Source organism: Rhinatrema bivittatum, chromosome 3 (genome assembly GCF_901001135.1).
Source record: "Rhinatrema bivittatum chromosome 3, aRhiBiv1.1, whole genome shotgun sequence".
Lineage (NCBI taxonomy): Eukaryota > Metazoa > Chordata > Amphibia > Gymnophiona > Rhinatrematidae > Rhinatrema > Rhinatrema bivittatum.
In genome coordinates, this window is record NC_042617.1 from 28914425 (window position 1) to 28942343 (window position 27919).

The following is a 27919-nucleotide window of genomic DNA, read 5'->3' on the forward strand; positions in this document are numbered from 1 at the left end:
ACCTGCTCTCCCTACCCCCCACTAATCTTGAGAAATCTCGGGGTGAACGTTCCCAGGTCTGGATCTACAGGTTTATGCCCCCCTCCCCCCCCCCCTCTTTTCACTTCTCCATGTCTGCACAGATTCAGCACTTTCTCCTTTAGCAGCAAAGGCACAGCTGACCTTATAGAAACGGCAGCTTTAGCAAAGCTTCCCTCTCTCCCTCTCTCCCCCTCCTACCCAGCATCCCCCTCTTTCTCTTCCCCCACCCATCCCTTTCTCTTCCTTTCTCCTCCTTCCCCAGTACCCCCCTCTACCCCCCACTCCACTCTGTGCCCTGAATCATTTTATTTCTCCCCCACTCCTTGTCTTGCATCCCCCCTATCACTTGTCCAAGGTCTTCCTCTTTCTCCTCTTCCCCCACTCCTTCCCGTAGATCTTCCTCTTTCTCCTCCCTATTCGTCTTGCATCCCCCTTTCACCCTCACCCACCTCCTGCCAGCAGCAGGAGTCCCCTCTCTCTTTTTGCCCCACTCCCCAATCTATTGCACCTCAGCCGTCCCTTCTTTGGCTCCCCTCTTTACCCCTCCCCCTCCCTCTTTACCCCTCCCCCTCCCTCCCGTGCCTCTCGGGCTCCATTGCTGTCGATCTTTCTGCAGGGCCAAAGCAAGAGGTGAAGAAACTTAAATCAACACCGGGCCAGTGAGTCCTGAGGCAGCCCCCGCCTTTCTCATTGCAGTGTCCTGAGATCACGTGTGGCTGGGGGTCCCCCACAACAGATTTGGGAACCACTCCCCTAGGTCCGTCAGCCTTGCACGCCCTCAATTAATCTTCAGGCTCAGGCTCCCCCTGAGCTTTTATAATTAAACTCAACGATCATTACGTCCCCAGCACAGCCCTTCCCAGCGCAATCCTGCACAATCCCATAACTGCACATCCTACTTTCAAACCTTAAACTTTGCCTTGCCAAATATGGGCCAGATTTTAATATCTGCACGCAGGCGTAGATTTGTGCACGCAAACCGGCACGCACAAATCTACGCCCGATTTTATAACATGCGCGCGCAGCCACACGCATGTTATAAAATCTGGGATCGGCGCGTGCAAGGGGGTGGACACTTGTGCACCTTGCGCACGCCGAGCCCTAGGGGAGCCCCGATGGCTTTCCCCGTTCCCTCCCGCTCCCCCCACCTTCCCTCACCTTCCCCTATCTAACCCACCCCCCTGCCCTACCTAAATCCCCCCACCTTTATTTTTCTATTTACGCCTGCTTTTGGGCAGGTGTAGGTTGCGCGATCCCCTGGCACGGCCGTTGTGCGGGAGGCCTCGGTCCCGCCCCCGCCCTGGACCTCCCTGCCCACTTCAAGCCCCGGGACATGCGTGCGTCGCCGGGTCTATGCAAAATAGGCTCGGCGCACGCAGGAGGGGTTTAAAAGGGTTACGCGCGTAACCCTTTTAAAATCCGCCCCATATGTTTCAGAAATCATGTCACAGTGACTGATGAATACGTGTGATCTGTGATTTCTGGAACCAGACTTTACCAGGCACTTTCTGAAGTAACACAAATCAAAACCCTGCAGAAAGTCACTGAGAACCTATAAAGCAAGCCTGCCGTACGAAAACAGCACTAACTCCCAGAACTCAAACAGCAACAGCCCTGCATGAAAAGGCAGCACTGCAACTACTCTGCCTGGGCCTAAAGCACCAATACACCTTCTAGCGGGAAAAGAGAACAAGCTGGACGGCTACAGACGCCTACACAGAGCCTGCATGCTGGCAGAATGCTTCTCCCCCCATCACACAGGCAGAACACAGCCAGACCCTCACCAAATACACAACAAGGGATCATTATAAATATGCGGATAAAAACTGAATTCTCTTTCTTCTGCTGTCCTTTCCAGTACCCCCCTGCTTTCTGGATAGATGTGCAGGCTCAGTCCTCCACCCCATTAAATATGTTAAACTAATATCGGTCAATGTGAATGATCCCTGCCCCCAACTCCTCCCCCTCCCCCCAAAAAAAGATCGGAAGAAAGTTGCAGACCTATCAGCTCGAAGAGTGACCCAACCCAAAACTCCTGCCCCACTCGGCTGACCCGAAATCTGCTTTGGCCAGCAGGACTGCAGTACAATCGTACCGCTGCTGGTGATTTCTGGTGTTTGACGGCAGTGCTGGAAGCGTAAGCTGCGAATGTTGCTGACGGAGGATTATTCTGACAGTTTGGGGAGGGATTTGGCCTGCAGGCCCGCTAACATTTTTTAAAATTTCTTTTTCGGCATGTAACCGGCTACATCATTTGAACATATCCGGATAAGATCTAGCCGCCCAGTTAAACATATTTTACCCCTGCTCTGAGCTATGTCCAGACTTACCTGAATAACGGAGTTGGCCGGATAAGTTATTCGGTTAACTCTGCCCTGAAACCCCCACGGAATACTCCCACCCTATCCAGATAAATTTTAATCCTATCAGTGACGTAGCTGGATAAAATGTATCCGGTTCAAGGGACCAGATATTCAGCCTTTGGGGTTTATCTGGACAAACCACTTTGAACATTGTCACCTCCTAATGTATAGCTAAGGCTGCTAAAGTGAGATTTCCCTTCAAGTTTGCATTTGTTATTCGGATGGAAAGCAGTGCGATAGCGATCGTGTTACAGCATTGTGCAGGCAATGCAAACAGCATCCTGATCATGTTGAATAGGGTGGCACTGAATGTATCCCAGTGGTGTCCTTTATACAGTGAGAGTTGAATTAGTGAGAGTAACTGAGTGCTGAAGATACTTCATGAGAGCATCATTTCTCCCTGCCATACAAGGGGTATCCTACTACCACGACTGCTACCTCCATAGGTGCCAGCTCTGTGGGTGCAGTGGGTGCTTTAGCACCATAATATTGAGCAAGCTCCTTCACTGTGACCAGGGAGGGGTAATTCGTTTCCAGGTTAGCACCCCTCAATCATTTTGAAACTACTAATTATTTCCATAGTGCTACTAGACAAATACGCCACTATATGGATGCATATGACATGGTGACATAGTAGATGATGGATGATGGCAGATAAAAGCCAATTAGCCCATTCAGCTCGCCCACAACCTAGGAGAAATCATTTGCGGGACAGGCAACCTGCGACCTCACACTCAAGGGGACGGGAAGGGGAAATCTATCACCTCTTCCCCCTTCCACCCTCTCAATGCCTGTGGGCAGTGGAAATCCGGCCCTAAATAAAGCCCAGCTACCAGACATCGAAGCTTGACTGCTTTTAGGATATCCCTCTTTATCCAGGTCGATTTTTGTCATCTTCCCATGCTGGACATACAAGTTCCCATATTTTTTTATGTAATAATCTAAACAGTTAGAAAAACTAATGAGGCAGTTGCCCAGACCTCCAGCCACCTAAATTCCCATGGCCTTCCCATAGTGCCTCGCCATCAACAACCTGCCAGCATCGACCTGGTTGGTTTCTGGGAGTTGTAGCCTGCTGGTTCCTACACAGCTACCCCCATGGTCCTGAGCAGCTCTAATTCTCGCTTCCTTTATCTGCACCTTGTTTTCTCCTTATTGCCTCTCCCAGCATTCACCCCGCCTCCCTTCACGCTAGCATTCACGCCCTCCTCGCCCACCTGCTTTTAGAATTCACCTACTCTCTCTCCGCCCACATTATTCACAGTTTCCCCCTTATCCAACCCCCCCTCTTCCTCTCTCTACTGGTCACCAGCCCAGTGTAGAGCTTGGAGTCCTGAGAGCAGAGCAACTGCTGTGTCTGCTCCAGCCTCTCCCCCTTACTGTCCCCACAACCAGAGGCAAGAGGGAGCCTGGGCTGCTACAGAGGGGGAGATAGCCTGGCAAAAGGAAGCAAGACGAACAGACAGGTGAGGTGTAGTAAGATGGAAACCGAGGCATGCTAAAACTCCGAAAACAGTTAATATTAAATGTGTTCAGGATGCATACTGTTTTTTGTTTTGTTTTTTTTAATACTAAATAATTCAGTTTGGCTCACCAGGCCAGACTTCCAAGCTGGACTCTGACTCAGCTTGCTAATCAAGCTTTCTGTCTTTCCTTCCCATCTCTCTATCTCCAGGTCTCGTTATCTTCAAAGCCCTGCCACATCAAAACCCTTGTCATAACTTGTTTCAAAGAGAGGTCACTTCGGATGTAGAATGTTTATCTATTTATTTATTTATTAGCTTTTACGTATCGACATTCGTGGGTACATCACGCCGGTTTACAATATAACTGAAGGAGGAAATTACAAAAAACCAGTGTGGGGGGAGAGGGAGCAGATAGGAAGAGAGAAGGGGTGAGAGAAGAGAGGGGAAAACAGAAGAACATAATAAGTACAGTAGCATTGCAAATTATACACTCAGGAAGGGCCTGTGTATAACCTTATCCACTGTAGATAACCTTATATAAATGTTTATTTTATCCTTTCTCAAAAACTGCAGTCTGTTTAGTGAGCAGGCAATAAAACGTCTCTGTTGAAATGTTTTCTTTCAGGCGATCCCGTGGCAAGGAACGTCACATTTACGGCGGACACCTTTCTGCACGTGCAGCAGCTGAGGAAGCGGGCCCTGAGGACTTTCTGTAGAGCGAATGCCGAGGTGGACGGGCCCCTGTGTCAAGGAAGCACACAACAGGCCGTCACGCACCTGGTGGTCAACCCCAGGTTTGAGTTCGTGCACTGCCGGGTGCCCTCGGTAGGGGCAGAGGCTTGGGAACGACTTTTGCAGGCGCTCGCCGAAAGACGGCAGCCAACCGCGGAGACGCCTGTGATCTCCACCCGCCTCCCGCCTCCGGCTCTTCCCACGGAGTACCTGCGGGACTACAACCTAACCTCGATTGAGCTGGTCCTGAGGTCCTACACCAAAGTCCTCTTCGTCCGGGACCCTTTCCAGAGGCTGATTTCTGCCTACAGGCGGCAGTTTGCGGGGAAGGTCACCTTCAGCGATTTCATCCACAGGGTCCTCGGCTCCAGGGGCAGGGAAGCCGAGGTTCTGTGGAAGCCGCTGGTCAGCCTGTGCTGTGCCTGCCTGGTGCGCTACGATTACATCCTGACCTACGGCTTCCTGGGGCAGGAGGTGCACCATCTGATGCACAGGATGGGGATGCCCGGCGACGTGGTGGCAGAGCTCGCAGGCCCGCGGTTCCAGCGGAGTGGCGGCCGGGTAGCCGAGCAGCTGGCGAGCGAGCTGTCGGAGCGTCAGAAGCAGCAGCTGCGGGAGGCCTACGGCTGGGACTTTGCCGCCTTCGGCTTTCCTGGCAGTGAACTTTGAGGTTACACTTGCTGTCCTTCTCGCCGCTGGTTTTAAGGTGGGCGACAGAAAGGTGCTGAGCGTGGTCAGCCAAAGGCCGGGAGGGCGGGGAAGAGAGTGCTGGCATTAATGCTGTGAACGCTAACCACCCAGCAATTCCCCCAGCAGAAATCTTTAACTTTTCGCAGACAGAGTTTGTAGGACCTTCATGACCACAGCTTGGACATGGCAGCAAGCCGTATAGACCTCTGGTCCCACTTTATTTTAATTTATTATCAACCACTTTTTAAATAACTCATTTTTGTATTTTTTTATATAGAAAAGTCAGGAACGTACCGGGACAGATAAATCGCACACTTTTTAAACCCAAGAATGAGAGCAAGAAAAATATTCAAAACTTAGCTTGAGTGTCCAACTTGTTCACCCCCCCGACATGGCCGTGTTTCCATTGCGTTCTGCTTCAGGGGGGGTTTCTTCCAGATTCACCCTGGGGACAGATCGAGATGCTAAGGATTCGGCGATAGCCACTGAGAGCAGGGCGAATCTGGAAGAAAACCCCCCTGAAGCAAAACGCAATGGAAACACGGCCATGTCGGGGGGGTGAACAAGTTGGACACTCAAGCTAAGTTTTGAATATTTTTCTTGCTCTCATTCTTGGGTTAAAAAAGTGTGCGATTTATCTGTCCCGGTACTTTCATGACTTTTCTATATAAAAAAATACAAAAATGAGTTACTTAAAAAGTGGTTGATAATAAATTAAAATAAAGTTGGACCAGGCTTGCTGCCATTTCCAAGCTGCGGTCATGAAGGTCCTACAAACTCTGTCTTCGAAAAGTTAAAAATTTCTACTGGGGAATTGTTGGGTGGTTAGTGTTTGATTTATATTTTCCTCAGATTTCCGAGGTATATTGGGCTTTGTGTTTGATTAATGCTGTGAAAACAGGAAAAGCTAGATTATTCACCTGTGTGGAAATATTCACAAAACAAATAAATAAATAACCACTAGGTCGTTGTGAATGGAGGCTCCTGGTGCCCTAAACCGCCAGAGGCTGCTTCTGACTGAGCTGGAAGCCCAAAGGATCAGGAGGAACCTGCAGGGGTAAAAATAAATAAATTACAGTCTCAAGGTGAAGAGGGCGCTAGGACAGATGCGGGGGAGGTGGGGGGGGAGGTGGGGGGGAGATAGTCAATTTATTTGAGGGAGTTTGCTGAATACAAAATAGGTCATGGCAGAGCTCCACGATTTCTAGGGAGGGAAATCAGAATCACAGTTTGATTATTTGCAGTCAGTGTTTTAGGTTATTGTGGCAAGATCTGCTTGCAGCAACGTGTGCAGCTAAAATATTTAAAAACTTGATTTATCTGAAATTTAGGATGTTGCAGGTGACTGAGGAACCCTTATTTCTTGGCAGAGTTTCTGTTTATGTTATTCGGGAGGAAAGCAACTTAGGAGCGCGTAACAGTGGTGGCGGCATGAACTGCTGCTTCCGGAAGGTTCCGCCTTATTCAGTGGCCTGTCTTTTGTTACTGTTTTATGTGTGGGGGTTGACTTATTGTAAATTTGCATTTGGCTGTGTTTATTCTAAACCTTGACCTCTTATTGGTACAGCCCCCCTCCCCCCCCCATCATCCCATGAAGGATGCCCCTGGTGTTGGACTGAGAAATCCATGTAGGTGTGACCTCATATCCCAGGAGTCAGCACCAGCTAAAACCAGTGAGGACTCGGGAGGGTCTGAGAGAATCTACCGGTAGGCAGGTGAATTCCAGTGGCAGTAATGGAGACTGGTTGAAATTCATTGGTCTCCTAGTTGGGGCCTGTCCATGCCCCTGGGGTAGAGGATGCAGCACAATTCCACTGAACTGTCCTCCTGCCCAGGAGGAACCTTTGAGTTCAACATTAAAGCTCTGAGTAGCCACATGGTCTATGGATCTTGGAGTTAGGGAGTGGATTTCTCTCAGTGAGGAGGCTGTTGTAAGTCTTGAGCACTTAAATCCAGGCCAGGAATGGTCCTAAGCTCTTGGGGAGGGGAACTCAGACTAGTCATTATATCTGAGGGTGAATGGTTCGACTAGAATCCCGCATTGGTTAGCCGCTGTTATGTGAAGAAGTGTGTAACTCCGATGGTGCCTGCGGAGGTGGACCTGTGAATAAATCAGAACTGCTTTGAAACCATTGTTTAAGCATCAGGGTTAATGCTGTGAATGGCCTCTGTGCTGGGGGGGGGGGGGGGGCTCTGACAGTGCACAGGGAAGGAAAAAATGTATCCCATCCCCCAAACTTTCCAGAGTGAACTTTCACCCCCCATGTCCACTACACCATCGGAGTGAACACTGACCGCTAGGAAAGCTATAACCAGGACGAACGCCGTACATTTCTTGGTTAGCTTTCAGGAGCCAATAGTCCATTCTGACCCAAGGAAGGGAGAATAAAAAGGGAGCACTATATATATATATATATATATATATATATATATATATATATATATATATATATATATATAATTTTTTTTTTTTTTTTTTTTTGTTAACCTTTATTACTGTCTCCAATAGAAATTTAATTTTTACGTAACCCCTGGGCGGGACGGATCCTTGTACTGGCACCCGGGGGCACATAGGATGAGAGCTTATTTATTTATTTATTTATTTATTTATAACTTTTATATACCGAGGTTCAATTAACAGGATTAATTATCACTTCGGTTTACATTGCAACCTGCAAAAACAGCAGTGACAAAGTCTTGTCTTACAAAGAACAGGGTAGAAAAACCTGGATAACATAACTTGGGTGGGGGCGGTTATATAGACATGGAAACTATAACTTGGGCGAGGCAGGGGAATTAGAAAGGGGAGGACTCTGGTAACCTTGTAGGGGCGAAATTAAAACTGATGAAGCGGAATAAGACCATGGCGGAAGGCGAGGTTAAGAGAACGCTTGGTCAAACAAAAAAGGTCTTGAGTCTTTTCTTAAAGGTGATTGGACATTGTTCCAGCCTTAGGTCTGGGGGGAGCGGGGAGCAGGAGAGCTGGGCCCTTGCTGCACACAGCTCTCTGAGCAATTACCCTCTGAGTTGCAGGGCTCCCTGGGGTGGGGAAACGACGTCTCCAAGGCCCTTTTGTAATAATCCCACTACAAACCCCTTTCCGTCCTCGTAACCAGCACCAGTCATAATCACACTGAGAAGCAATGTGGTTTCCAGCTTCTTTACTGATAGTTGATTTGAGGGCTGAAAAATATTTACAGCTCAAATTCAGCGTTCAAATAAAGTCAGTAAATAATAGAAGAGCAGAAAGATTAATAAACTTGTGACCCCCACTCTGCTAGCAAAGTCTCTCGATTCCTTGGGAAGCAGACTTCCAAACACTTGATCTCTTTTTCCTCCCAGTTACTCAGATTCCTCAGATTGAAGCTAGTTCAATTCTCCTTTCAATTCCCAATTATCTCTCGTCTCCCCTTGTGAGAAGGTTAGAATTTAGTTCCAGTAGTTTATCAGGACGGAGTTTCAATTCTCATACCTTTCCTGAAGTCTTCTTCATGCCAGATGGGCACTTTCCACACCTGAGTCAGCAGCAGACACAGTCCTTAATACTCCCAGCTCCTTCCCTCTGGAAAGGATCAGGATTCCACTTCTTAGATGACAAAAAAGCCTTCACTCCTCCTAAGTGAAAGAAGCCTCTTCCCATCAGATTAGGAAACTATTCCCTGCTACCAAGGGGTGGAAAAACAACAGAAAATAAACAAGAGACAGGCAGGGTGGAAAAACTTTCTTGCCTCCAAACTGAGGAGATAGTTACTGATAGAAAAACAACTGAAGGTCAAAACTTCATTGCATTGGGTCACCGACAGGCCTATCCCCTGAAGGAATGATAGCACACTGCCAGAGTCTTCCCTTCACCCAGGGCCTGCACAATCGGGTGTGCATACCATGCATTTGCATGGGGCGGCACACCCGGGAGGGAGGTGATGGCACTGGAAGCTAGCAGATGCATGGCAGCCTCGTCCTCATCCTCATCGTCCCAAGTCCTGCTTGGCCAGTGCATTGAAGAGCAGAGCTTGAGATAGTAGATGCTCAGATTCACAGTGGAAGAATGACTTGGAGAGCATGCCCCTCTCTCCCTCCCTCCCTCCACCACTGAAGCCAGCATTTTTTTAAAGATTAGATTTCCCTGAGTGTCCCCGAAGGCAAGGCTACTGCATCCAGCAGAGGTATGCGGAGTAGAGTTGCGGAACAGCTCTGAGTAGCTTATTTTCATCTAGGCAGTTCTTGCTCTGAGCCACTGATGCCGGCAGCTGAGAGCAGAAGGGACTGGATCAGCAGAGCATGGAAGAATTGCCTTCAGGCCTATTTGATCCAGTAGAGAGGCTTGTCCTGTAGAAGAACCAGTCAGAAGAGTTAAAAAAAAGCAGGAGCAGCAGCAGAAGTTTTGAGCAAGGTGGGGAGCCTTGTAAAAAGAGAAACGGAAAAAGTGGTGTGTCTGTGTTGGTATGAATGGGAGCTTTCCTGGTTGTGTGTGTGTTTGTGTGAATGGGAGCCTGTATGTGTGTAAGTTTATTTGTGTGGGTGAGAGCTTTCCTGGATTGTGTGTGTGTGTTTTTCTGTGAATGGGAGCTTGCCTGGATTGTATGTGTGTATGTATGTTTTGTGAATGGGAGCTTGCATGGGTTGTATGTGTGTGTGTTTGTGTGAATGGGAGCTTACCTGGATTGTGTGTGTGTGTGTGTGTGTTTATGTGAATGGGAGCTTGGCTGGGTTTTGTGTGTGTGTATATGTGTGTGTGAATGGGAGCGTGCCTGTGTGTGTATATATGTGTGTGTGAATGGGAGCGTGCCTGGGTTGTGTGTGTTTGTGTGAATGGGAGCCTGCCTGAGTTGTGTGTTTGTGTGTATGTTTTGTGAATGGGAGCCTGCCTGAGTTGTGTGTGTGTTTGTGTGTGAGTCATGGGGAGCTTGCCTGGGTTCTGTGTGCTTGTGTGAATGGGAGCTTGCCTGGATTATGTGTGTGTGTGTGTATTTGTGCGAATGGGAGCTTGTCTGGTTTGCACGTGTGTGTTTGTGTGAATGGGATCCTGCCTGGATTTTATGTGTGTGTCTGTGTGTGTGTGTCTGTGTGTGTTTGTGTGAATGGGAGCTTGCCTGGATATTGTGTGTGTGTGTGTGTATTTGTGTGAATGGGATCCTGCCTGGATTGTATGTGTATGTGTGTTTGTGTGAATGGGAGTCTGCCTGGGTTGTGTGTGTTTCTGTGAATGGAAGCTTGCTTGGATTGTGTGTGTATATATGTATGTATGTTTGTGTGAACGGGAGCTTGCCTGGTTTGTGTGTGTGTTTGTGTGAATGGAAGCTTGCCTGGGTTGTGTGTGTGTGTTTGTTTGTGTGTGCTTGTGTGAATGGGATCTTGCCTGGGTTGTCTGTGTGTGTGTATGTGAAGAAAGTTTGTGCCATCCTCACTAGTTCACAAGCTCAAGGTGACAGGATATCAAATTGTTTCAGGGATGGAGAGTGGAGGATTTTTCCATTCTTATTAGTTTATAATTTTTCTAAACAGCAATAAAATATTTCAAAATAGCAGAAACATCAAATACCCAATAATTTAAATGTTTTATATGCGTTCTAAAGTATTGGATGTTATTCTATTCGTCAGCTCTTTGGCAATCTTCTTTTCATTAGTTTGGTTTATTACAATTGGTTTATATTTCTTGATTTTATTGTTTAATGATTTATGAGGAATGTTTCTGTTTTTCCATTACTGCACTGCATACATGGTCTGGCTTGTTGCAGTTTCCAGTTCAGTTTCTATCTATCTATTTCTGTTTATACTTTTATGGTCTCTTTATTCTGTATTTGGTGAGGGTCTGTCTGTGTTTGGCATCTGTGACCAAGTTGGCGCATTCTGCTAACATGTAGTTTCTATGTAAAGCATTTTCTGCATTCCTACTAGGAGGTATTTTAGGGCCTGGTGTAATATCTGCAGTGTTGCTTTTTCATAGATAGGGTTCTGCTGACAGTTATTTCCTTTTTGGTACAGGAAGATTACTATATCTTACTGTCATTTAGTTAACTCTAGGCTTTCTGAGGGCCAAACTCCCACCTACACGCATTACAATAGGTATAATACCATATGGGTTCCAAATGTCTTTTTTTGCAGGGTTTTCTGGATGGCACCACAACAATGCATGCTACAGGGCCCAGCCGGTGCCATTTTTATGTTCTGATAGGTGGGGCAGGAGCAGCTGGGGATCACTTCTGCACATTTAGGCATTTTGGACCTGTGGATAAGATAAGATAGGTTCAGGGGGTGTGCTGAGTCCGGCTCCCAAAGAGAAATCTGCATCCAACTACAACGGCTCTTGTGCTCATCCAAGGGTTTTTATAGCCTGAGCTGGACCAATCCCAGGACCCTGGGCGGGGGGAAACCTTAGGAATGACCTCCAAAGATAACAGAGAGTTCTCTAGTGTTAACCAGAGGAAATTTAGTAAGGGAAGTCAAGTACCCTTACAGATGTATATGCAGACCCATAGAGGTCCTACTAAGCCTACCAGCTGAATATTCGGCCCCGCTCAGCAGCTGCCACTTAGCTCACCGTTTAGCCGGCTCAGTGAATGGTGGGCTGGGGACGTTCCGGGACAGATCTACTTATCTGGCTAACTTGTTCATCGGCATAATGGCTGAATTTTGGCCTCACAGTATTCAGTAACTGCTGCTGGTTTTCATGTTCCGGTTGTTACCTGTGAGTTCCTCCCCCACCTTCGTGGCTCCTTTTGCACTGCAGGAAGACGTACGTATTGCATCCGTAGGTTATCCACAGCTTCAGCACATTTTTCAGGAACTCATCTTGGGCTTCAGTCACAATTTGACTTGGCTGTCATGCGGAAAGGGGTCTCAACTGCCAGCCTCCCTTTTGTCCTTCTCCTGCTCGCTGTGTCACTCTCTCTACTCTCAGCCACCTTTTAATCCGGGCTCATCTTCCTGCCATAGTTCCTCACCATACAGATGATCCTGCTTCCTCTACTCCTCACTATCTGTGGCCTTCTGCTCAGTCTCCACCCTTACCTCCTTACTACTCCTGACTCCTCCTCCTCCTCCCTCTTCGCTGTCCCTCACTCCTCCCTCTACGCAGATCTCCCCGCTTCTGCACCCCACCCCTCTCTATGTACAAGAGCAAGAGAGGGCAGAAGCCCATTCAGGGTGGGTATCGGACTCGATTACTTTGGCTGCTGCTGGAGGTGACGCATGTGATTGCTTTTCTCACCACGCACAGTGAGTTGCATCCGGTGCTCAGTGCATGCTCTCCTTGTTGAGGATAACGGAGAGATGGAAATACTCAGTTCAGGAGGGGGGAAGGCTAGAGGTACTGTCTGCAATGTCTGTGCCATGCATGCTGCCCATTAATTCTCACACTCCAGGGCCTCATGCAATTGCTTAGAAGGAGAGTCATGCGAATATGAAAACATTTGGTTGCATAACAAGTAATAGTGAACCATAGTCCTTTAATTTATTTTGCATTCAGCAGTTTGCTGATTTGACTAAACCCATTTTATGCCAATTAAAATTATCACTATAATAATGATGAAGTATTTTGAACTGCATTTCTTGCGTGAGGACTCTACCGGCTCACTGGCATCTAATTAGAGGAGTTTCAGTGTTTGCCACCAAATGTCTTGTCTCGTACCAGCAAGTTACTCACTCCTCTTAGTTCTGCACCTCAAGGTTGACCTGTAATTTTGCAAAATATTGGAGATTTCCCTCTGATTAACAAAAGCCTGCAACTGTGTCATTCTGTGCCAGATCTGGCACAGGACTTGTAGCCTGAGGTTTTGGAGATCCCAGTCACTGTTTTACCATGGGGAAAGTAATAGTCCATGCTTACAGTGATATGTTAACGGTATCTCTGGCTGCTCTCGCTGTATCTCTCAGTAGGCCTCATAGATTTATAGTGAGCTATGCTAGTCCTGGATGAATGTGTGCCAGTCTATAAATATCCATAGCCTTAGATAAAGGAGCTTGCTGACTTATGCCAAGAGTGTCATCTTTTTCCTAATAACTGTTAGAAAATGACCAAGTTTCCTATAGTTCGTCACCAGAAACATCATCCAGTTTTGGTTACCTGGTATTTGATTAGTTGGTATTTGTTGTATTAGTTGGTATTTGAAGATAACCTCTGGTTGCTCCTAAGAAACCGACAATAATTTCAGTTTATCAGAACAGCAATTAAATTCACAGCGGCTGTCCCTATAATTGGAATATGGACTGCATGTGTGTGTTTTTTTTTTTTGCTGTAATTGCCTCTGAATAATTGACTCAGCTGGTGTTGGGGCCTACCTCCTCTGTGTCTGTAATGCATTGCTTAGGAATGGGCCAATATTTGACGACTTCTATCATTTTATAAACCCTAGTGACTTATGTCACTTCTCTAGCCAGGTTTCCAATTCTACACCTTCAGAGTCAACTAGAGATTGCCTGGACTTCTCCCTCCATGCCCCCCCCCCCCACCCCCGCCACACACACACCTCCCAAGCTTCTCTAGGAGTATTGGTTATATCCTAATGCTCACTCTCCCCAGTATTATCCCATACTACAAATGTTTCCAACCATGAAACCCCTGCCTCCTCTACCTCTCCATCCATTCTCTCTTCTGCCTTGTCCACAGCTTCAACACTTTGCTCCTCCTATCCAGTCATCACCACTCTCTCTGAGATTACCTCATCATTATCACTGTCATCTCACATCCACTCTTCACTCTGTATTTTTCTTCACCTCCTCTCAGTCAATGATTTCAACCCAAATCCTGGCCCTTCAAAGCAACTGTATAGATATAGACGTCTACCCATCACCCCATCACCCCTTCAACCTTATCCCTTTTCCTCTGCTTCCTCCTCCTCTTTCTTCCTCCTACTGATTTTGGAACGCCGGTACATTTTCTAACAAGCTTGCCTCTGTTCATGACCATTTTGTCTATTGTTCCTGCCATCTTCTTGCTCTGACTGAGACCTAACTGTCCCGAGGACGTCTCCTCAGTTGCTGCTCCATCTCATGGACATTATCATTTTTCTTACACTCACCTCACTCAGTTGATTCTGGTAGTGGTATTGGCCTGTTAGTCTTCTGCAAGTTTCAGTCCCTTCTCCCTACACCATTTCTTCCTTTGAGGAACACACTGATTGCTGATCTGTTTCCCATCCCTTTGAGTAACTTTAATTCCTCTCTTCCTCCTTCCTCACTGACTTCAAAGACTGGCTTTCCTTCTCTTTTGATTCTTCTTCCCCTTCCCTTATTCTTGGAGACTTTAATTTCCATAATGATGATCCCTTCGACAACTTTTTTTTAACTTTATTTTTATTTAATTTAATCAAAAATCAAATATAAAACAGCAGGTAGTACAAATTGCAAATATTCAGAAAACATTATTTCACAATATAAGTAATGTCCCTTTTTAGACCACTAGGCAAGCAGAGGGGAGAATGAAAAGGATCTTGGAACAAGACCTACAGATTATACTTATAAAGTGAAAAAAAATAAAGAATACTAGGCTAGTAGACTGAGCAAATTTTGCCATCTAATAAATGACGTCTAATAGGCTGCGGTGAATTAAGGAGTGTTGTTACATCTAGCATCTATAAAGTCTCTCAGTTGTGAGGGATCAAAAAATAGATATTTGACAGTTTTAAAACAACCAAACTCCCAAAGATATCACTTCAGGTCTCATGGCTAAGAATCTCTTTCTACAATCCTGCATCACCATAGCAAGATTGGGAAGATCCAAATTTTCTGTCCCTTAACCACCACTTCTCAGTGACGGAAAAATAATCAAAGAATATGGTTACGGTCTTGTAGGAACACAAATGTGGCTAAGAGTGTAGTGGATAACACATTGAAATCATCAGCTCAGTGTGCTGTGGCAGTCAAAAAAGCAAACAGAATGTTAGGAATTATTAGAAAGGGAATGGTGAATAAAACAGAAAATGTCATAATGCCTCTATATCATTCCATGGTGAGACCGCACCTTGAATACTGTGTACAATTCTGTTCGTCGCACCTCAAAAAAGATTATAGTTGCGATGGAAAAGGTAAGAGAAGGGCGACCAAAATGATAAAGGGAATGGAACAGCTTCCCTATGAGGGAAGACTGAAGAGGTTAGGACTTTTCAGCTTGGAGAAGAGATGGCTGAGGGGGGATATGATAGAGGTGTTTAAAATCATGAGAGGTCTAGAACGGGTAGATGTGAATCGGTTATTTACTCTTTCGGATAATAGAAGGACTAGGGGCACTCCATGAAGTTAGCAAGTAGCATATTTAAAACTAATCGGAGAAAGTTCTTTTTTACTCAACACACAATTAAACTCTGGAATTTGTTGCCAGAGGATGTGGTTAGTGCAGTTAGTATAGGTGTGTTTAAAAAAAGGATTGGATAAGTTATTGGAGGAGAAGTCCATTACCTGCTATTAATTAAGTTGACTTAGAAAATAGCCACTGCAATTACAAGCAACATTAGCATGGAATAGACTTAGTTTTTGGGTAATTGCCAGGTTTTTATGGCCTAGATTGGCCACTGTTGGAAACAGGATGCTGGACTTGATGGACCCTTGGTCTGACCCAGTATAGCATGTTCTTATGTTCTAGAAGAAATAGTTTCTTCTGAATTTTCCAGAAAATCTGTTAAATTAGGAGAAATTTGATCCACAACTCTATCGTCTTGCTTCTTAACAGTAAGTAAATAGTACATTTTTTTTGAATTGGAGGCAAGACTGTTTCAGGAACCTGTAGAACTTCCTTCATGTATAATTTGAAAAGTTCAGTGGGGGAAAGCAACTGAATTTGAAGAAAATTAAAACACGCGAGTTCCAATTCTTAGAAAAGTTCTCTAGATTTTCAATCCTCCGTGAAGAGATTATTAGATCTTTAATTTGATTAAGTGGAACTTCTTTGACTTGATGTCTCCAACTTAATAGCAGGTAATGGACCTATCCTCCAATAACTTATCTAATCCAACGTCGATTTTGATTTTTAATTTTTGAGAGTGTATCCAGTGTGAGAAGAGCGAGGGACGAGACAGTTTTCTCCATGGCCACTACTGCTGTCCACAAACTATCCATAGTCACAGTGGGAAGTTTAAGTAACGCAGGTCTAACGTGAAGACACAAAATGGCATCCTGGATCTCCTGTGCACCAACCACCAGATTCCCTGGCATCAAAGAGAGCTCAACAGGTGCTGGAATCTCAGCAACTGATCCCCCAGCACTTCTCTCAGCTCCCCGGGAAAGTTGGAACTCTTCCACCTTAGCCAGCTGTGTTTCACCCGCAGACTGGACCAGAGAGGCACTGGCCGATGATGCGGTGGAGGCGTTCGAGTTTTCCATTTGCTCCTGCATTCTTTCCATTGCACGGACAGTGCTTCCTGGGGGCCGGCGCCGCATCGAGCGATCATCGGGGCTGAGCGAAACTTCAGCTGTCGACAGACAGGCAGCCCCTAAGCCAGCCAAGTCGAGCTCCGGTGTCGATACAGGCAGAACCGATGAGTTCTCTAGCGTAGTTGATTGCTGAAATTTTCCCACAGAAGAAAAGCGTCTCACGATTCCCTTCCTCTTCCCCATAGCAGGGGAGAAAAGGGTATAAGAAAGAAGAATAAGGGAATAATTGTGAAGAGCTCGGGCACACACAGCTGCTCAGGACGCCATCTTGACACCATCCCTTTGAAGGCAATGTTCTTGCCTTAAACTCCTCATTTCACCTCCAACTATGCTCTACCTCACTCACTCACCAGCGAGGCTACCTCCTTAATCTAGTCCTTTCTTCCAAATGCTTTCTCTCTGACTTCCACACCTCACTTATTTTCCTCTGTTATTTCTCTGTCTCTGGCAATCATCTGATAATGTTTATTCATAATCTCTTTTTCTCCCCCAGGCCGTCTCACCCTGTCACCTCTTACATCTTTAAGAATCTCCAGGCAAATGACCCTGGAACCCTTTCTACTACTGCCTCACCTCTCTTCTCCTCTGCTACCTAATGATAGTCTGTTGATGAGGCAGTTTCCTTTTACAACACCCGCACTGTCCTCTGCCCCACCCTTCCCCTCTCTTGTAAGACATATTAAACCCCAACCTTGGTTTACCTCCAAAATCCATTTCCTACATATGTGCACCTGCACCTGCTCTGAGTGTCTCCGGCTAAAGTCCAATTTATATGCCAGCGTCCTATATGTCAAGTTCATGCTCCCTTCCTTCCAGTCTGCTAGGCAAGCATGTGAAGGTCAAAGCTCAAAAGCCATTTAGACGAATAACTGAAAAGTTAACCATATAAATGGCAAAACCGGAGTAATGAGAGACTTTATCTGCATAAGTCGGGGGCTTTATGGGGGAGGCATTTCGGGGAGGAGCAGATTTAGCCGCATGAGATAACCGGCTGACTCCGATATTCAGAGTCAGCCATTAAACTTAAGTGGCTAATTCTGATCATGCCGCTAACCTGTCCTCAAGTTAGTCGGATAAACCAATCCTGCTAATTTTAAGGGAGCCGGGTGTATTCAGCGGTGCAACCACACCACTGAGTATGCCCCGCTAGTTAGATATCTTTATCTGGCTAACCGCTCAGCGGCTGACTATTGCCCCCCCCCCCCACCCCCAACATGTCCATTTCACAGACATCTCTGCTTCCAGCCCTCACCACCTCTTCACCACACTTCCCTCTCTCTTCCTCCTGCCTCCTCCTCACGTCCCCGCCCCCGCCCATTCTTTCCACTCAGCAGCTAATTTCTTTCAGGAAAAGCTTTGCAAGAACCCTCTTGCGTTCACCGCCAGGCCCTCCCCCACACACCTCTTTCATTTTATTCATATCCCCCTCCTCTTTAGTTCTGTTATGCGTTCTTTCTTTCCTGAAGTCAGAGAAGGAAACTGCCCAAGATCATTTTTCCTTCCAAAATTAGCTTGAAGGGTCGAGGGTACAAATGTATCTCAGACCTTCAACCTTCCTCTTGATGTCGGCTTAAAATAAAGAATCGGTATCTTTGGTAAGGAAAGTGTACTAGAATTGTCAGTTTGAAGCTGTGATCCAGTTTGGAAGGCGTGGTGGGTTCGGAGGGTCTCTTTGTCCATCCTGGTAGGGGCCAGGGGAGGAGCAGACAGTATTCATTCACTCCTCCACATACACAGAGATTACTTATTCACAAAAAGAAGCAGGGTTTTGCCCCAGATGTCACCAGATTCCGAGAAACGTCGCTGGGGGTGAAAGCTTAGCTGAATTAGAGACCTGCTCCAAGCTGAAAAGTACTGTAATTAATGAAGTGAAATGCAGGGGGATTCCATCAAGCGCTCTGGTGTTGAAATATAGCAGCCCATATCCATCATGGGGGAGCAGGGAATAGGGATGGACGGGTAGGGTAGGGTATACTTCCAGACTCTCCTCCCTCCACCATCCCTTTTGCCCTAAACTAAAATTATCATTCTGATATTACTGCTACTACAAAAATTCCCTCCTGCATATCCTTAGTACATATTGTGGCCAAAGACACGCAGCACATTTAGTAATGTGATGAGAACTTCAAGCCTCAGATTTCTGTATTGCGAGCTAGTTGGTGAATGTACTGTAGGGATGGACCACAGATTCCACAACTTAACCAATGCAAACAGACAGCAGCTATGGAATTTGAATATAATAGTGCATCTAAATTTCTTAATGAAAATCGGAACACATTTTTTGTCTCTTGCAACCACTGACGTAATAAAGTAAACACAGCTGAACTGCCAGCTGCAGGTGGCTTCCAACACAAGTCCTACAGATAAAGAAGCATTTCAAGCTATAGTTTAGCCTTGAGGAATATTGTTATTCGCAGGTCTCCTCTATACTCTCACAGCCCATGGCTTAAACGTCCCTGGCTCAGCCGGAGGGCACTAGAAGAAAACAAAGAAAAATGTATAATGTTGGTATTGTAGCAACGAAACTCATGGGATGACATTAATTACATTCTGTAAGCTTGATATAATGATGCTGACCGAATTATTGAATCACGTTTGACAACCACACTACTCTTTATTGCCTGGCAACGTCATCTTTTGTTCATGTGAATTCTGACCTGAAGAAGCAATCTAGTCAAGAAATGTATTAAGTTAGTCCAATAGAATGGTTATCACCTTATTGATGTATTTCGTTGTTTATATTTGTTAACTTTATTTCTGTGCAAATGATTCATTGTCATGGTTATGGTTTGGAAGACAAAATCAAGGAGCACTTTATAATGCAGAGGCGCTAGATATGACCAGGGATCAGTAGGGATCAGCAGCAGCTTTTCAGGTCTTGTAGGAGCTTTTACTGAAGGAATACTTTTCTGGGCTGGAGCAATACGCTGGTTACGTGCCATGGAAGTTAAAACAATGGGGAAACTTGGACAGTCCCCAAAGTCCTGTAAGAGCTATAGAAATGAAAGACTGCACACAAGTTGTAGTTGATACCTTTATACTGGACTAACAATACATTGGAGGTCAATATTCAAAGGAATGGAGCCAGCTAAGTAAAGAACTTAGCCAACTAGATCAAAGTCCTTGAAAACTGGCCAGGCTAACAGGGGGAATTTAGTCTCCTAAATTTAGTCAGTCAAATTCTGGGTGGGCCTGGGGGCAGGGTTAGGGTGGGGGAAAAAAAAAGGTTAGGAGGTTCGCACCAATTTTCAACACTAGCCTCCAGCTTGGGTGACCAAATTTAGGTTCTGCAACAGGAAGCCTAAATCTGGCCAGCCGACCTCCCTCCCGACATCAACCCAAAAAAAAGAAGTCCAGCAACTCATCCCCCTCCCAGTCCCTTCCCTTGTTTAAATAAAATGACCCTTGCCCCAAACACACACCCGATCCGCTTTTTTTTTTGTAAATTACTGTCCAGGCTGTGCCTCAGTTCTCCCCTCTTCCAGTCTCTTTTCACTTAAAATACAAAAGCTGCATGGGGTCTCCCCCAATTCCATTTTACCTTTTTTTTTTTTTTTTTTAACAGAACTGTCCCGTGCCTCAAATCACCACCCCCAACCCTTTAAAGGCTGTCCAGTGGCAGTCAAATATCAGACTTAGTCAAATAAGTTATTCGGTTATCTGTGCTCCTCCTCGGAACGCCCCTAAATTATCTATCTAAATTTTTACCGGATAATGACGGCTGAAATTTAGAGAGATCAATGCCTGTGATTTTCAAAAGTCAGTATTTATCTGGATAAATATCTTTTAATATCGGCCTCCATACGCCTAATTTTTTTCTGATTTTGCCTTGGTCGGTTTTGCTTATTTTCTGTATTGGGTTGTGCTTCCATTGAAAGATGCCCCGAGTTGGGTGCATTATGAAAATCGAAATGGAGTGACACTTCTAGGTCACAGGGATCTGAGCGTCTTAGAATGGCTTACTGTTACCAGACGCATGCTTTAGGTGAATCTGGAAATTCGGAAGAAAGGACATTGGGAAACGGGTGGAGGAAGGTGACGGAGGAGGAAGAGAGATCTACCAGTTTGGTGAGGTCATCCACACAGGCATTGCGTATCCTCTCTGGTGTCGCAGGGCTATCCAGTCTGAACAATGCCGTCAGGCCGGACTCAGCCCTTGCCGAGGCGATGGCATCTTTGATGGCATAAAAGACCGAGGCAGACAAGAAGAGGGGAGGTTCTCCGACAGCCTGGGAAAAGCAAACAGGGAGTTAGCATGTCACCAGAGCCCATAAAAATGTTCAGAATGTTATTGGGTAAGGCAATTTCATTTCATTTTATTACATTTATAAATGTAAAACAGACTTTACAGTTACAAAGGGAGAAATGTGTGTGGGGGAGAGAGAGCACATGGGTATGTGAGAGTGAGAAAGGAGAGAGCATGTGTGTATGTGTGTGGGAGAGAGACAGAGCATGTGTGTATGCGAGAGTAAGAGCAAGAGCATGTGTGTATGTGTATATGAAAGGGAGCATGTGGGCCAACAACCCCCTTCTTCTCTGCTACTAATCCATGACAATTTCAGTGCATCTGGAAATCAAAAGTTCCCAGGTATGGATAACGGGGGATTTTTTTAAATCCTTGGGCCGGATTTTAAAAGGGTTACGCGCATAAGTTATACGTGTAACCCTTAAAAAAGCCCCTTGCGCGCGCCGAGCCTATTTTGCATAGGCTCGGCGGCGTGCGCAAGCCCCGGGACGCGCGTAAGTCCCAGGGCTTTGCAAAGGGGGCGTGTCGGGTGGGCAGCGTGAATTTCGGGGCGGGGCGGGAGGCATGTCGGGGGCGTGACGCCAGCCCGGAGGCGTGGTCGAGGCCTCCGGACCAACCCTCGGGTCGGGTGATGGCACGCCAGCAGCCCGCTGGCAAAGGTAGGGGGGGGTTTAGATAGGGCCGGGGGGGTGGGTTAGGTAGGGGAAGGGAGGGGAAGGTGAGGGGAGGCGGAAGTAAAGTTCCCTCCGAGGCTGCTCCGATTTCGGAGCGGCCTCGGAGGAAACAGGCAGCGTGCGCCGGGCTCGGCAGGTTGCACAAATGTGCACCCCCTTGCGTGCGCCGACCCCAGATTTTATAAGATACACGTGGCTATGTGCGTATCTTATAAAATCCGGCGTACTTTTGTTCGCGCACGCGTAAGTTTATAAAATCTACCCCCTTAGTTTTAATAGTTGGGTATTATTTGATGTGCCTGTTTTGAAATATTTTATTGGTGTTTGGAAAATTTTTATGTAAGGTTTTACATTATTCAATGTTATTCTATTCATTAGTTTTGAATTATTTTTTGTATTTTTTGTGAGGAATTGTAATGCTTCCGTTTTTCTATTGTTGCAGTGCATATAGAATTTGGCACATTGCAGTTTCCAGTTCGCTTTTTGTCTGTACATTTTTATTTATACTTTATTGTATCTTTTGAAGGTTTCTCTGTTTGAGGGACTATCTGTGTTTTGCATGTGTGACTGATGTGAGGTATTCCAATAGCGTGTAGTTTCTAGCTAGGGATCTATAGCAGCTTGACTTGTTCTGTTTTCCTAATAGGGGGTGTATTACTATTTTAGGCCTGGTGTAATATTTGCTAACTTTCATAGGTAGGATTGTTGCTGTTTGAGTGCTGGCAGCTTCAGTGCTGTTTTGATATAGAAATTCGGTTTTGTCGTGGCTCTCTGAGGGTCAGGCCCATGCACAAGATGCATTACACAGTAGGCCTAATACCATATGGGTTTCAAGTGCCTCTTGGTTTTTTGCAGGGTTTTCTGGTTGGCACCTCAGCAGTGCATGTAAATATAATATATACGTATTGTAAGTGATAGTTTTACCTCAGAAGACTGTGCATGAATGTCCGTTTTCATGTAAAATATTATAAATGCATAAGTTTTAATTGTGTTTGAGGTGTGATGGGGTGGGGGGTGCAAGGCTGTAAGGTTATCCTAGGGCACCTAATACCCCTGCACCAGCCGTGGGCATTGCTGTGCAAACGGTTAACAGAGCCACCCAACTCATGGTGTCATGTGTTTGTAACGGGTGAGGGCGCACTTTGTCACATGGCTATAGGCGCCACATCTGCATTACTGTGACCTCATAATTAGTAGGGAGAGAGAGATCAAGATCAGAAGGACCCCTCAGAGCCAGTGATGGGAGATGAGCTCGAGGCAACAGGGAAGGTGGGGGTGAGATGGCAAAAGCTCAATTTAAATTTTCAAGCAAGATGGGAATCCAAGAAATATACAACTTGACTAAGCAAGCACCCTAGGGATTCAGCTTGATGTGGAGGTGTGTTAGCTCTCCCCCTACAGGGGGTCATTTTCAAACAGCTCATATAAATTTTCCGGCTGTTATGTGCCTAAGTTATATCAATTTTCCTGAACTTATGCATGCACGTTTGAAAATTATTCCATGAAAACAACCCTGATTGTAAACTCACTCGGGACAGGGAAATACCCTACAGCACCTGAATATAATCCGCTGTGACGTACCATGAAAGCGTGAATATAAATTTTAAAAATGAGTCCTATTATTAATTTCCTGCACAAATTATTATTACCGGTTACTGCCATGGGGAAAGTTTTCGGGTAAATTTTTGTACAAAGGGTCATTTCCACAGGTATCATGCTGCTTGGTGGTGTTTTATTTACATACGAGATCCATAGTCAGAAGCATTTAGACAGATAATTAACAAGTTATCCAGCTAAATGACCATTTGGGCACTTAGCCGGCTAGAATTCAGCTGGCAAAATTAGGAGTGTTCTGGGGGCATAACTGGGAAGAGTTGAGTTAGCCAGCTGATTTTGATATTCAGAGTTAGCCAGATAACTTAGCTGGCTAAGTCTGATCAGACCAAAGAACTGTCCTGCACTATTGAGTATACCGTCAAAGTTAGTCGAATAAGTTTATCTGGCTAACTTTGTTATCCGGACAATGAAATAATATGACCTCATATATGTACATAGATAGACAGACAAACACACACAAAACCCAGTAACCGAGTGACTAATCTGAGTGCTATAGACACAAGGGCTATTTTGGCTGCTAAAATAACACACATAGTAGTACTTTTAAACCAGAAGATGATACCCTTAATGTTTTTACCTTGGAAGAATAGATGGCTTTGCTATTCGGATGGTCACGGAGGAGGGAGACATTGAACTCTGTGGAGATGTCTCCAAATGCAGGGACCTTGTACATGCCAGGCCCCCGTGTATACAGATTACCTTCCGGGGAATAACGGAGCTCCTCCAAGGTGAACAGACCAAGACCTTGCACGAATGCTCCTTCTATCTATAGAACAAAACAGGATTATGCCACTTTATACACCGGTTTGCAATCCTTTTTCTCATCCTTCCCGACGGATTAGCAACAGCAACGCAAACCTCCAGAGCCAGAAGCTTCTTTAATGTCTAGGATAAGTAAAGAATTGCATGGAAAGGGCCAACTGTACACGGGCTTGACCAAGCAGGTTGCCATTTTACAAAATAGTTCCCTTTTTCATACGGTTATAAGGAGTGAGTTACAGTATTGTGCTAGTACAAAGCAATACAAGCTGCTCCATGAATTTCTGAAGTAACGTGGTAAGATTAATGAAACATCTTTATTTGAGAATAGATATCCATCAAGGCCGAGGTCCAACTCCTACCACCAATTCAGAACATAGAACAATTACTCACATTCAGTATAAAATCAGGCACTCCGTTGTTAGGCTACAGCTGTCCCATCCTGTTGCTTTACCATTCAAATTATGTCTTTTCTATACATCAGAAATGGCAGCAGCTGTTATGGTGACTTATTTCTCTGGAGCTATTGAATCTGATATTTTGGCCTGTAATTACTGGTATGCGAGATACAACATGGCATATGCTAAGTCTCACTCACCTGACCTATGTCTATGGCTGGGTTCAGGCTGGTGCCAACGTCCATTACAATGTCCGTACGGAGATTCTGCAGGGTTCGAAGAAAGGTAACATCGCTATAACTGAAGAATCTGAGGAACTGCTTTCGGTGTCTCTCTCAAGTCATACCATGATTACAGTGTAGTCACACATACAAACGTTATGTCCACTGCACCACCCAGATTTGCAATGGTGACTTGGGGTAGGTGCACTAAGGCAAAGGGACCACCCTCCCTCTCCTATTCAATCCAAAAAATGTTTACAAAAATTGCGTTTGGTGATTTTCTTTTCCCATAACCCTGCTATCGCAGTGCCCACTCTTGGTAGGAGATCATGGACTTCAGCTCCCTTTGGAACCCGAGTACACCCTGAATTCTACTTCTCAGTGTTGCTGTTGTGCGATGATATGGATTCCTTTTCCCCAGGGGGCTGTGAGGGCCGCCTCTCCAGCATCTGTCAGCCTTAGGAGTGGAAACTGTTTTCAGGAGTTGAGCCTATGTTTCCTGTCTGGCTGTGCAGAACACGGCCACTGGGCCAGTCTGGCCTTCCATGATCCCAACTTGCACACACCAAGCTCAATCCCTAAACATGAAGGCCTACATTTTCACGCACCTACAGAGTCGCACGTGAACACTCAAGTAGGTGGAAAACATATTTGTAGACGTATGATACACACACAAGTTGATTTTAGAAATTGGGAGGGCAATATTCAATGGCTTTGTCCAGCCAACATTGGACGTTACCTGGACAAAAGCTAAGATTTGAACATTTCCCCTCACTGCATGCGACTCGTGTGCTCAAAATTTACCTGGATAAAATGAGGAGGCGCCAGCATTCTGGCAGCAGGGCTAAACATTAGCCAGCGTGCGTATATATTGTGGGCCATCTGGCTAAAGTTCCAAGTGTAGGTCTGATCGGAAAAATGCCTGTCCTAAAGTTAGCTGGATGAAGTTATGCACATCTCTTATTCAGCTGCAGGGCCTTGCGCTAAGTCCCACTGAACATTCAGTTAAAGTTCCGTGCATAAATTTACGCACGCAAATTTCCTGCTCGTTGGCTTATTGAATATTGACCTGTAGGTTCTTCTGCACCTAAAATATGTACGTTACCTTATCTGTTTCAAAATGTGGCACAAAGTTACACATGTGAACAGTATGCTAACTATGGGCCTGATTTAATAAGGCTTTTCTCCCATTCTGTGCTTATGGGAAAAATGCTTTATTAGGATCTGTTGAGCTTCCAGCTCAGTTTGTACTGGCCTTTGATGCACTACGGAGCCATCAGCCTTCATTCACAAATACCTGGGCATTTTTCCCCCCTGTTTTATAATCCCCAACCCAACTCATTGATCACAGTCATGGCAGTGGCAGTAGCTTGACCAGGGGACCACGCACTGGGGCTTCCTCTGGAACCCTGCATTCCTGGGATCTAAATCCAGCCACTAGATGTCACCGTTGCACAATGACCACGACTCTCTCCCACTCCCTCCAAGGGCTGTGAACGCTGCTTCCCTGGCATCCCTTGCCCCAGTTGACTCGGGACAGCAGATTACCTCAGTAAGGAATCAGTGAGTTCATTGTCACACATCCAACATAAAATTTGCATGCTAAGGAGGCAGTGCATGCAAATTTATCTCATGCATATTCATTGCAGATATCCTGAAAACCTGACTGGCTGGGAGTCCCCCAGGACAGGTTTGGGAACCTCTGGTCTCTATAGCAGCTCCCTACAGAGAGCTTGGGGGGGGGCTTTGATTTCAAGATCCAGGAGGAAGTTTTGCCTGCCCTTCCTTCCTGTTTGATGCAAGGGGATCCCTTCCATCAGGTATCCAGAAACAAAAAATAAAGAGACTGTGTGATAACCAAGGAGATGCAGAGGATCTGCTAACTTGAGTAAGGGAAACCAAAAATCACCGTGGTCACCCATCCTGGGGAGAGAGAGAGAAGATTTACTCTCTGTGCCGTAGACCTTTGCCATTTTTATCAGACTGGAAGGGGTTTTTATGACCAAGCTAGAGGGACCCTGCCCAGCTCCACTTTACCTAATCCAAGAGAGTGGATGTTTCCCTGACTCTGAAATGTGAGTCCTGCACAGAGAGAGGGAAAGAGACTGTAATCAAATAAAACAAGAGAACTCTGTGGTGCTGCAGCTTGAGTTTTGTGCCATCCATCACCATTGTTTGACAGGAACGATTTTAATTCTGGACACTAACACTTTCACACTCACTGCACCCACCAGGAGGAGACGTCCCCCCTCCCAAGGGAACACCAAGGAAAGGGAAATGTATAGAAAAGGCACCCCTGTCACATTGGGCCCTGGAAGTAACTCTCTCCCTCCCCCCCCCAAACAAAGGATCCGGTCCTGACAGTAAAAGAGATCGTGAGAGAGCGAGCCAGAGAGTGGCTCCAGCCCCGAAGAGAAACAAATTCTCTTATGGCCCCCACCCACGCGGGACGCGCACACCGGGGTGGGGTTACCCTGGTAACATTTATTTATTTATTTATGTATTTATTTTAAGCCATCGCTCTAACCTTGTGGTCACCAGTCAAGCAGTCGATCTCGACCTCAGAGGTGGCCACCCCATAGGCGTAGTAGCGGTATGGATTGCCCTCGTTCTTCTCAGCGTTGTACCCAATGCCGGGCGTCCTTTTATGAGAGAAAGACACGTGCAGTACTGTGCCTGACGCAGGGACATAAAGCAAAGAGGCTGCGGGAGATGCTTTTTCTATCAGACTAAATGTGCCGATGTCTAACTATACGGCAACGGCATTGCTTCCTGCTGATACAGAAATGCTTCTAATGAAGTTTGGGATGAGGGGGTTCTGTTCTGTAGAACGAGAGAGAGGAATTAGAAAGGCGAGCAGAAAAACAAATCACGCCGCCCACCGCCTCTGCATGGCACCTTTCATCCCTACATCCTTCAGGATGCTTCTTAACAGGGGGATCTCTGCACCATGTTCATGGTCTCTGACCCCCACCCTTCCTCTTCCACAACTTGTTCCCTGCAGAGATGTGCAGCCCCAAAATTTCTGGTTTGCTTAGTGTTTTTTTTTTTTCGTTTTGGTTTGTTTAATGTTTTCCTTTCGGTTCTGTTTGTTTTCCAAAAAAAACAAAAAACATTAAACAAGGAACAAAAACAAACAAAAAAAAACAGACCAATTAAAAAAGGGGTCTTTGGCAGTCCTGGCTGGGCCTTCCTGGGCAAAAAAAACAGCCCAGATCCAATGCTGGGACCTAGCCCTGAGCTGGGCCTGACGCTGGGGCCTACGTCCTAAGGCCGAGTCCCTTACCCGCTGTTTAGAAGTGCCGGGGCTAGAGAGCTACCACCCCAGCTCCCCACTTATCCTCTCCCCAGCTCCTGCTTATAAAAGG

General features: G+C 46.0%; 2 protein-coding genes across 6 annotated transcripts in view; one reads left to right on the plus strand and one right to left on the minus strand.

The window, feature by feature from the left end:
- The window catches only part of LOC115086745 (carbohydrate sulfotransferase 11-like), a 46014-nt gene that overhangs the window by 13289 nt on the left and 4806 nt on the right, over positions 1 to 27919 (plus strand). The window contains exon 2 of one of the 2 annotated variants that reach the window (XM_029593034.1): positions 4476 to 5288. In XM_029593034.1, coding sequence (XP_029448894.1) covers positions 4476 to 5251 — 776 coding nt within the window. In that variant the 3' untranslated portion in view covers positions 5252 to 5288. Of the gene's footprint in view, positions 1 to 4475; positions 5527 to 27919 lie in introns of those variants that run through there. The other variant, XM_029593033.1, reaches the window with a different exon arrangement.
- Positions 16473 to 27919, minus strand: part of XDH (xanthine dehydrogenase) — a 153223-nt gene continuing 141776 nt past the window's right edge. For all 4 annotated transcript variants that reach the window (XM_029593031.1, XM_029593030.1, XM_029593032.1 and 1 more), the window contains 5 exons: positions 27079 to 27193; positions 24531 to 24596; positions 23751 to 23939; positions 20698 to 20865; positions 16473 to 19111 (listed from right to left, as the gene is read on the minus strand). In XM_029593031.1, coding sequence (XP_029448891.1) covers positions 19061 to 19111; positions 20698 to 20865; positions 23751 to 23939; positions 24531 to 24596; positions 27079 to 27193 — 589 coding nt within the window. In that variant the 3' untranslated portion in view covers positions 16473 to 19060. The remainder of the gene's footprint in view (positions 19112 to 20697; positions 20866 to 23750; positions 23940 to 24530; positions 24597 to 27078; positions 27194 to 27919) is intronic.